This window comes from Amia ocellicauda, chromosome 3 (assembly GCF_036373705.1).
Source record: "Amia ocellicauda isolate fAmiCal2 chromosome 3, fAmiCal2.hap1, whole genome shotgun sequence".
Taxonomy (NCBI): Eukaryota; Metazoa; Chordata; class Actinopteri; order Amiiformes; family Amiidae; genus Amia; species Amia ocellicauda.
This window is the reverse complement of record NC_089852.1, coordinates 31,140,462-31,151,528: the sequence shown is the minus strand read 5'-3', so window position 1 is coordinate 31,151,528 and position 11,067 is coordinate 31,140,462. Positions and strand designations below refer to the sequence as shown.

The following is an 11,067-nucleotide window of genomic DNA, read 5'->3' as shown; positions in this document are numbered from 1 at the left end:
GCATCCTTTTCAAGTTCTAGTGTTTATTTAATCAGCTGCCAATCAACTCCTGATCATATTGAGTAATTTCTCAGGAACACCTGTATATAAAGTTTTCATTTATTGCACTTGATTAAACAAATGTATGTTTTTTGTGTGCATTTTATACAAGATATACATACATATACATATATATATATATATATATACATATATATATATATATAGCATTTACACTAATATACATTGATATAAAATAATTTATATACTACAAAAGCAAAATCTATTAACAATGCTCTATTTTTGTGCACATTAAATGATTGTGTGAAAGACACGCACTGAAGCAGATAAATGCGGCTCACTGAGCACACATCTGACCACCAGCAGATCTTCAGTAGCAACGATGGAAAACAAAACACCACACACAGGATCTCTGGTAAGTACCCAACAGGGCACCTCACATGTCATTTGCTCTCCCATGGCTTCAACCCCAGCCCTGGACAGTTAGCTCATACTGTTGGTGTCAGCGATGACATTGAGTGATGGAAGACTGTCCTGACCCTCACGCACCCAGCTGTGAAGTTTATAAAGGTGGAACAGCACAGCGCTCTCGGCCAGGCAAACCTCTGACCTGCCGCCACTGAACTCACAGCCTCAGCAGTTTTCCTTTTCCATTCCATTCTGTTTGGTTGAAATACATCTCATTTGATTCTTAAGGTGTCAAATGCAGGGGACCTCAGCATAATGACAGTCGGCTTGGGTGTCAAACTGCGGTGAACACTGCACCTTTATCTCAACTCTAGTCAGGAAGAGCGTGCGGTCACACATTACATAAGGCAACCCTCCCCCGCTTGCAGGAACATACACCACTTCCACAAATACTGTCTGACTCAAGGTAACATTACTAACGTTGGGAGGAGGCTAGCAGTCGGCCTCTGGAGTTGAATCTAGATCCCCGACTCCTCAGTCAGCCTGGACAGAAGGCATGGACCCGCTGGCCTAGTGGTACGATTGTGCAGAGAACAGTACTGTCGGAGCTTCAGGCTTCATAGTACAAACAATCTGATCACGTTAAGCTTTTGCATACAGAGCTGTGGTGACATACCACCATCAAGTGGGAGGAAGCAGTATAGCAGTCTTCATCTAAACTGAGGCAAGCTAGACTGAGTAGCATGAGTAAGAGATTGACAATTCCTAGAATGACACATTTTCAAGTTAATTAGCCCCCCAAACTGAACTTCAAAACTTTCATCAATAATCCTGAGCTTGTACCAATATACAGTTATGTTGTTCTCGTTAGGGATTATTTTATTTATTTTTAAATGTGTTCATATGATTCTGTGGCACACCAGAAATATGAAAATTTGACAACTGTAAAGGGGCAGGTAACCTACTGATGTCATACTATATTGACCATTCTCTGTTTTCTGCATAAGTTTCTAAATATGATTTAGGTGTAAGGAATTTAGATATAAACTCAAGATCTGGATGTTTAAGAAACAATTCTCGATAAAAACTAAAATAAAAAAAATCTAGTTTTAATAGGCATACAGATGGAAGTAGAAATGGCCTGACGATTACATGTGCGTTGTTTAGAGAGCAGGGAGCCCCCAGCGAATTTAGGATTTTGTTAAGGTTGGGATTTATTTCCTACATATTTAATTGGATGGGGTGTAGATCTGTATGGGCCCAGTTCGGTTCAGGCTTCTGTTAGTCCTTAAAATGTGTCAAAATGTCAAAATGGGCCATGGGTTACATCAAACATCTCTCTCTCTTCTCTGCAGTGCGACATCACCGTTGATTCCGATAATTTAGGACGTTACTTGTATTAATTGAAAATGTTGATGTTGAAGTTAGGTAGGTGTAACCTTTTGAAGTATTACAAACAGGGCACTCCTATTTAAATTGAAAAAATGCAAAACATACTTAATTTAAACTTTTTTTTTTTTCCCCCCACTCCCCCTCATATGTAACTCCTGTTCGTGCCACAGCCCACTGGTTATGAGACACTTGACTGTTCCACAGCCTGGGTAACGAATCGGCCATTTCACCTTGTGGGTTGTCTCCAAGCAAGACAGAGAGGACAGTGCTCAGTGTGCCAGATGTGCAGTGAGGTTGTACAGGGACACTAGCTGAACAAGACAGGAGATGGATTCTGAAAAGAGGAGGCATGTCTCAAACAGGACTCATGATTAATGCTTATTCAGTGTGGAAAAGTCGCACTTCCTTCTTTACTCAGGAACTGGACTGGGATGACATGTCATAGATTCATATGCTAGTCCATCCTGCCTTAGGCCTCGAATACCACACTGTGGACACACCACTGCCAGCCTGTGCGTCTACTCTAATCTAAGCAGAGCTATGCGTAAAATCAGAACAAAACCCTGACAGGTGCAGGTGTGCAGGCCTGGTGCTGGTGGCAGCTCCCCTGGGCGGTTGGGTGCGGACAGGCCCATACCTCCCTGTTGGAGACCTCTGCGCACCACTGGGGAAGGAAGGCTCCACCAGCATTGCCTGTGACTGGCTGCCTCGGGCCACTGCTACACCAGGTCAGTGAGGCGCTGGGGTAGGGGCCCCAGGCCGCCCATGGACAGGAAGTCGACCCAGTTCTTGCGGAAGCCGCGTGTGTAGATGCCGGTGTCCACGATCATGCCCCACAGCCGCCGGCGCCCCGTCTTCTCGCGCAGAGCCAACCGCGCCTCTCGCTCCGTCACGTTGTAGCTCACGTTGATCAGCTGCAGCACGAACAGATGGAGCAGCCCCCCAGTCACGATGCTGCAGTACCAGGCACAGGTGAAGCACAGCGCAGAGCTGCACTCGCACAGACAAACAGACAGACAGAGATGCACAGACACAGTCTGTTAGCTCGACAGCCAGAGGGTGGCATCTTGGAAAGTCAAATTGTTCTGTATCAGAGAAAATGCAGAGACTGCGCTGCACAATGTGCCATGTCTGCCTCAGTGCTCTGCCACAGTTGTTTTGGAATCTGAGGGCAGTAAAACCGCTCTGTTCCGTCTGTGCTGCTTGAACTAATTCATAGCAACAGAAGATGACATGACAGACTGATGCCACACCATCTACGATGATTCTTAAAATTGAAGTAAAGATGGTAAAACGTTTAGTCAAGAAGAACCCAACAGCAGAATAGTCAACATCAGCGTCAATGCATCAGTGTATGGCAATACCTGTAGTGCTGGTACACGCCAGGGCAGTAGAGGAGGGCGATGAGGACGCTCTGCCGGGGACACACGCTGCCCAGCGTCAGGCTGATCCCGTACAGCGCGGTCAACAGGAACAGCAGCAGAGTGAGCAGGAAGCAGCGGTGATTGGCTTGGCCCACGCAGCTGTTGATCCTGACCCCAGGGAACAATGGTAACAAACACACAGCCAACTTAAACTCACAATGGACACAGACGCACGCACACACACACCACACCACACCACACCAACCACACAGCAGTCAATCTGATCACACTGCCGTGAAGAGAGGAGCCCAGGTGCTGCAGAGATTTTGTTCTTGTGTGTGTATTCTCTGCTTGGCCTATATCTCTCTCTCCCTCCCCTTATTTGTATATAATGCTTGGTCTACAATATTCCTACAGAGAAAAACCTTTTTAAAATTGGGGTGTGGGTTTTGAATTAACTCTATTCGCTCCTACTCTAGTCCTCTGTCTATGCACAGCCCCCTGTAGGTACAGCTGGCCCTGAGCAGCACTGAATTCAGGATCAGTGAATGGAGCCAAACTATCCAGGGGCCCCAGCCTTCCTGCCAATGCAATGTCCCAGAACAAGGATTCAGGGAAGCCAGGGCTAGCAACCACTGCACTAGAACGCATGCTGTTGTTGTCAATCCCTAGATTGTTAATACAGACATGAATGCATGCATAAATAAATGAATAGACCCTGACAGGAGGAGGGATGCGTTTAATAGAAGCTCAACACCCACCAGACGCAGTGGTGGTCGAGGCGCTGCACACAGGCGGCACAGATGCGGCAGTGCCCAGCGCGGGGGGGGCGCACCACCCTGCAGGCGGGGCACCAGTTCTTTTTGACCCTCTCCTGGTCCCCGCTGGCTCTGCCCAGCTCCGAGTGAGACGCACCATTCAGGAACAACACCTCATGCCGCGCACCGTTGGGGACCCCGCCTGGCCCCGCCCGCTCAGGAGGATAGGTGACTGTGCTGTGTGCTCCAGCAGGGGGCGGGGGGGGCTGGCTCCTGAGGTATCCGGGGTCCTTCTTGGTTTGTGCCAGAGCGGCCAGAGTCAGGACCAGCCCGACGGTAATGGCTGCCAGCTGCAGCAGCCCCACGTCGCCCTTGGGCACGACCTCGGTGAGGAACAGGTAGTACATGTAGACCAGGGAGAAGAGCCCCAGGCTGAGAAAGAACAGTGTGCGGCCCTTCTTGCGGTGCGTGACATAGTAGTACCACAGCACCAGCGCCGGCAGTGTGGCTAGGACCACCAGCCCCAGCAGGAAGTGCAGTGCAGCCACGTGCAGCAGGACAGGAAGCAGCACGAGTGGCGGCAACACCGTCAGGTCCACCCGCCGGGCGCCCGACAGCCAGGGCACGCGCAGTCGGTCCGACACGGTCTCTGCCACCCGCGACACCGAGCCCGGGTCAAGCGACTCACGCTTCAGCCACCTGAGGAACACACACAACACTGTGCTCAGGACAGCAGGGGCAACCAGAGCAAACCCCCCCAGGCATCCCATTCAGAACCACAAGTCCAGATGCAGAATTATCTAAGTCCGCTATTGGGCGTGTTGAGGAAACACAGGTTCCTACATCATCCGCCCTCTAAAGCACTGATAGCATAGAGCATGGTGTGTGTGTTAATTCTGGGCTCCCAGAGAGATCCCTGGCTCCCTCTCTCCTCTTTCACCATAATAACAGTAAAAAAATATATAAATTGATATCCGAAGTACACAATCTTCACACCTTTTAAGAGGAGAGATGTTTCGCTGCCTGCCCCCATAACCCACGGACCCATAGGTCAAAGCCCTGGTACAGACAACCCCCCCCAACCCAAGACTGTTCTCCTGTCATAGGCTCTTACCCAGGACAGCCCTCCCTATCCCCCAGCCCTCACCTGTCGCAGGCCTGATCCAGCTCGGCACAGTCGCAGCAGCAAGCCAGCAGGTGGCTCTTCTCCCCCTGGCGGTCAACATACTCGCAGCAGCACAGAGACTCGTCCTCCCCCGCCGGCTGGCCACCCTTCCGCTTCATGCTGCCTCCACCCTACAGCCCTACCGGGGACACAGCGCAGGACATCAGAGCGGGAGGAGCTGCTCCCCTGTGTAACTGTGGCCCCCTGGTGACAAACGTGTGTGTATGTGCACTTCTGTCTGTGTTTTAAGGATATGGACTCCAAACAACCACTCTGCCCCCTAGAGGAGGATGTCACTGTCACTGTCTGTAAGCGGGGGTTTGAGTACCATTTGGAAATAATAAATAACCTCAATTAGTTCAAGCTGTTTTCACCTCCAAGACAAGTTAAAATTCTATTTTTGTTTGTTTGTGGGTCTTCATTATTAAGGGATCTAGTCTGAAAATAAAACCTGCAGCCTCAAGCGACTTCCCTGGCGAGGGAAAATGGGAGTGCTGCGGCACAGCACATCACAGAGAGCACGGTGCACTAAGCCGACAGGCAGCCTGGCCTTCGGGTGTGCGTCACACCAAGCCTTTCAACAGCAGCACTGAGGCTAGTGAGCTAAATCTAACCACGACGAGATCATGTATCTGTGGAGTAGAACTCTTTATTCTTGACTTGAGTGAGTTCAGCTTAAGCGTCCCCCATGTTTTTTCAACGAGATGTGCTGCTGTACTTCAGCTCTGCACAGTGACTTTCTGTTGCACTACAGTCCCGCTCGGTCTCCTGTTCACAAGGTCATGGGAGGGATTCGATTGCAGGAGCTGATACAGGTCAGGGCTGGAGAAGAGTCCTCAATACTGCACAGCTCTGCCGGGTTGATTGTTGTTTTTTCCCAGGTAACTTGACACAGGCCTGCCACACAGCGCAGCCAGGTGTGCATTACACTGACATCTATGGACACCTGGAGCCCTGGGCCTCAGCTGCTCACATGCCTGTGCGCCGGAGCTCCTGACTGCACAGCTCAGCACTGAGACAGGGGCAGGGGCGGTGGGGACACGGCCGGAGGACGCTGAAGTCACAACATTTACACGGCTTCACCATAAAGCAATGCCTGTGCTTTCAGATGCTGCTGATGGGTGAACAGTGGAAGGCAGCACGAGGGGGTGGGGTTGCTGGCAGCTTGCCTTTAGCAGACAGCAATTAGAGAAATTATATTAAAATACTGGAAAACCTGATTAGTTAATCTTAACAATAAGTTACAACAGTGTCCTCTGCCTGTGAATCAAGGTCACCACTCCCAGTAGACAGATGCTAACTAGGACAAGACAATCTGCTTCCCTCCCAAACACCACCTTCCAGGAAACAGGGTGGGGGAAGCAGCGGGTTACACACTGCACAGGAGACTCGGATACTGACTCCGGTCAAGGATGCCACGCCAATCCTCAGCAGTCACTTCAAGTCCCATTGAAAGACAGGGGGGAGCAACATTCTTCCATGTGAACCGCTTGTACTTTTATCGTAACAAAATAAATCAGGGTGTTCGGCTCCAAGAACCCACTTTCCCCCGGATAAAAAGGAGGATTCCCAAGGATTCCCATTTTCATGAATAATACTTTAAAAGCAAAGCTACTTGTCAGTCCTGTTCAAGTCACTCCCCCATTCTGGGAAACTGCATAACTGCCCAGAGTGCTTATGGAGCAGACCTGACCTCACACCCCATGCCTGGAGCACGACAGCTATTGAATTACACACCAGCTACACCATGGGCTAGGGGTAAATAATGCGGTTATAATTGGATTACACACGGCCAAGTCAGAGCACATCCAGCAGTCGTGGCTGAGGCTTGTATGCAGGCAGAATAGACCTCCCCGCGCACAGATAATGGCCACAGCTCGTCTGCCGGAGGTGCTTTTTTTGACATCACCACTCCACCTTCCTTGGGCTGCATCTCCATCCATCCCAGTCAAAGCAGAGTCAGTTATAGCTTTTGGTACAATCAAATTACACAAATTTGTAAATAATTGCAGCAAACTAACTAGTGCTTAATGGCCACAGCAAAGTAAGTACTCCAGCTGCCCAGTCCTGCTCCCCCATACAGCCATGTCCTCCTCCAGTTTTCATGCCAGCTCTGCTCTCTGGCTCTAAGCCGAGCCCACACCTAACCGTTTTATCAGAGCTCATCACTTTAGAGTTAGTTGGGGGTGACTGTCAGTCCCAGGAGTTGCAGGCTGCAGTCAGACTAACTTCCCAGACAGTTTCAGAGCTGAAATAATTAAATTAATCACACAGGCAGAGTTCAGTTCGGTGGGGTGGCTGGAGGGGGGGTGAATAGCTGCTCTGGCGTGTCCTGTCCTGTCCTGTCATGGGAGATGAATGGCCAGGGGAACACAGCCGTGTCTGCGGGCTCCACCAACAGGAATCGTCATAAAGAGCCAGCATTCAACACTATTCAACACTGCATCTGTCTGACTTCTCTCCACCGGGACTGAATTATAAACCTGTGTCCCATCACTCCCATGCAACATTTATTACTATGGTATTGCACAGTGGAGGCGAAATATATTGTTCATTACTTTTAATCATGATGAACTTGTGTTATTTTCTTTATGCAAGGCAATATTACAATAATATGTTTTATTGGTTTTCTAATTCAAAGTTATTTTGTTGATTTACTGCAATATTATTTTGGAGTGGTTTTATTTTGCATGAGCACCGAGCCAAGATACACTCCTACTGTCCAAGAGCAGCACTAACCCAAGTTCATGTCATTTCCGACAGCACAGGGCGCTACTGTGGCCGCAGGCTGGACAGTGTGACTGCTGTGTGAGCACAGTGCTGGACCTCAGATCAGAGCACACAGCCCGGGCTGAGGCTGCAAACTCGCCGGAGGAGGCTATACAGGCGAGCGCCATGCACCCACAGCACAGACCCGTGCTATCCGCGCTGCCGCTTTCTGAGCTCATAACCAAGTGGTCGCTGTACTTGTGTGCTTTAATTTTGTTAACCCCACACAACATCCGCACACATCACGGGAGAGGGGAAAAGTGCCATTTAAACAACAGTAAAGGCTTTCTTATCTGTCTGTGAATATATAGTGATAAAACAGACATGGATCATGCATGACTTCTTACCTGCTCTGAACTGTAGATCTAATTGCATCCCTGTTTTCCCTGCAGAAGTGCGGGACGCCGCCTGGTGCAGAAGTCACCTTTCTGTGCGCAGACGGAGCTCCCCCCCACGGCTCGGCGCAGAGGTCCAGCCACTCCGGGCGGCGGGGAGTTATGGCGACATGGAACAGCCTAGAACAGCTCGCCGTGCGGGTGTCCGGACACGGAGCAGCTGCCGCCAGACACGCAGGACCCGCACTGCAGTCGCGCCTAAGACGAGCCCTAAAGCCCCGCGTCCCACTCCTCACGCAGCCGCCTGTTCCGCACAGTGGCGAGCGGCGCGGCAACTTCCTCCACAGCCGCCCAGTGACGTCAGCACTCACTAACCCTTCAGTTCCCGCGGCCACAGGTGTGCGTCTGAGGGCGTTTCTCTCTGTCTCTGTCCTGGAGCTGGAGCTGTTTTATGTTTGTTTGTTTTCTTTATTCGTCTGACGGTATTCATGGAAGTAGATGAAATGTACAGTCTCACAAACAGTGACAGAGACAGTTAGTATTTTCCCATTTCCCTGACCCTGGTCCAAGTTTCCTTAGACATGTGACTGTGGTGATGCCACTAGTCAGTACAGCACTGTGCCCTACCCCCCCCGGGTGCCCGTCAGTCAGTACAGCACTGTGCCCTACCCCCCCCGGGTGCCCGTCAGTCAGTACAGCACTGTGCCCTACCCCCCCCGGGTGCCCGTCAGTCAGTACAGCACTGTGCCCTACCCCCCCCGGGTGCCCGTCAGTCAGTACAGCACTGTGCTCTACCCCACTTGTAAGTGTGATTATTGTGCCTGTGTGTAACGCGTGTCACAACCGTTTTCCCTTGGAGCTGTTGTGTGGATACGATTAACAGGGACACAGGCTAACACCAACAGGGGAATGATATCAGCTTATTCCAGAAAGGAAAGAAAACAAGCACAAATTAGACTGTAAATATATATCTGTCTATGTAAATAACTTCAGGGGTTATCCTTGGGCACAGATCTCAAACACGCCTATGCAACATACACCTTGCACACAAGGCTGTTGTATACTGCAGCTGTAGGCTACAGTCCCTTTTAACTTGTGTGTTTTTTAAGTTGTGGATTTGTGTAGTGGGGAGCAGTGCATTTCCTGAAGGTGATTTTTTAGAGCAGGTTAATAAATCTCCAATCTAACAAGGGAGACAGTGCTTCTCCAGGCCTGGGGACTGCCTGCCTGTGCACAATATTACCTATAAAAGGCTAGGAATGTGATCAGTATAAATACACAGCATCGCAGGCCGCTATAACGGGTCGCTTCTCTTTACCCGCCGCGGCTCCTCTCCAGGCGAGGGGAAGCTGGCACGGCTCCGGGGGTAAAGTGATAAGGCGTCGGAATGCGGCCCCTCGGCAGATGGCATACCGCGGCGGGCGGACAGGACGCAGCCGGGGGCCACAGGACACGAACGGAAAGACTGAATCCTCAGCAACGTAGAAAAATAAATAAATCAATCAGGGAATAGTAATAATAATACAAATCCCACAACTTCAGGGTGCATATTTGTTAATGTTTAACAGATATTGTTAACAGTGAAACAGGTAGGCATGAGTAATGCATCTGATCCTCAACTCTGTGCTAGCAAACATAATGGTGGATGGCAATGCTATAAAATGATCAATCGGGACTGAAGGTTAACATACACTCACCTAAAGGATTATTAGGAACACCTGTTCAATTTCTCATTAATGCAATTATCTAACCAACCAATCACATGGCAGTTGCTTCAATGCATTTAGGGGTGTGGTCCTGGTCAAGACAATCTCCTGAACTCCAAACTGAATGTCTGAATGGGAAAGAAAGGTGATTTAAGCAATTTTGAGCGTGGCATGGTTGTTGGTGCCAGACAGGCCGGTCTGAGTATTTCACAATCTGCTCAGTTACTGGGATTTTCACGCACAACCATTTCTAGGGTTTACAAAGAATGGTGTGAAAAGGGAAAAACATCCAGTATGCGGCAGTCCTGTGGGCGAAAATGCCTTGTTGATGCTAGAGGTCAGAGGAGAATGGGCCGACTGATTCAAGCTGATAGAAGAGCAACTTTGACTGAAATACCCACTCGTTACAACCGAGGTATGCAGCAAAGCATTTGTGAAGCCACAACACGTACAACCTTGAGGCGGATGGGCTACAACAGCAGAAGACCCCACCGGGTACCACTCATCTCCACTACAAATAGGAAAAAGAGGCTACAATTTGCACAAGCTCACCAAAATTGGACAGTTGAAGACTGGAAAAATGTTGCCTGGTCTGATGAGTCTCGATTTCTGTTGAGACATTCAGATGGTAGAGTCAGAATTTGGCGTAAACAGAATGAGAACATGGATCCATCATGCCTTGTTACCACTGTGCAGGCTGGTGGTGGTGGTGTAATGGTGTGGGGGATGTTTTCTTGGCACACTTTAGGCCCCTTAGTGCCAATTGGGCATCGTTTAAATGCCACGGCCTACCTGAGCATTGTTTCTGACCATGTCCATCCCTTTATGACCACCATGTACCCATCCTCTGATGGCTACTTCCAGCAGGATAATGCACCATGTCACAAAGGTCGAATCATTTCAAATTGGTTTCTTGAACATGACAATGAGTTCACTGTACTAAACTGGCCCCCACAGTCACCAGATCTCAACCCAATAGAGCATCTTTGGGATGTGGTGGAACGGGAGCTTCGTGCCCTGGATGTGCATCCCACAAATCTCCATCAACTGCAAGATGCTATCCTATCAATATGGGCCAACATTTCTAAAGAATGCTTTCAGCACCTTGTTGAATCAATGCCACGTAGAATTAAGGCAGTTCTGAAGGCGAAAGGGGGTCAAACACAGTAT

At 49.5% G+C, this 11,067-nt stretch overlaps 1 protein-coding gene across 2 annotated transcripts; it reads right to left on the bottom strand.

Annotated features, from left to right (window-relative positions):
• Positions 1-3: 3 nt before the first annotated feature.
• Positions 4-8,758, bottom strand: zdhhc23b (zDHHC palmitoyltransferase 23b). 2 transcript variants are annotated; one of them, XM_066699076.1, is made up of 5 exons: positions 8,204-8,758; positions 5,070-5,291; positions 3,926-4,621; positions 3,165-3,332; positions 4-2,790 (listed from the first exon to the last, which is right to left on the bottom strand). In XM_066699076.1, the coding sequence occupies exons 2-5, from the start codon at positions 5,204-5,206 to the stop codon at positions 2,520-2,522; spliced, it is 1,272 nt and encodes a 423-aa protein (XP_066555173.1). In that variant the 5' UTR covers positions 5,207-5,291; positions 8,204-8,758; the 3' UTR covers positions 4-2,519. The 2 variants fall into 2 exon arrangements, with proteins under 2 accessions (XP_066555173.1, XP_066555172.1); XM_066699075.1 differs by having other exon boundaries at positions 5,070-5,226; positions 8,204-8,757.
• Positions 8,759-11,067: the final 2,309 nt, after the last annotated feature.

What these genes read in the sequence shown, in the direction of transcription:
- zdhhc23b (XM_066699076.1), bottom strand. Translation starts at nt 5,206, where the DNA reads ATGAAGCGGAAGGGTGGCCAGCCGGCGGGGGAGGACGAGTCTCTGTGC. An exon ending in CTGGATCAGGCCTGCGACAG is followed by an intron (nt 4,622 to 5,069) that starts GTGAGGGCTGGG and finishes TGTGTTCCTCAG; the next exon opens with GTGGCTGAAGCGTGAGTCGC. An exon ending in GGCGTGTACCAGCACTACAG is followed by an intron (nt 2,791 to 3,164) that starts GTATTGCCATAC and finishes GTGCGAGTGCAG; the next exon opens with CTCTGCGCTGTGCTTCACCT.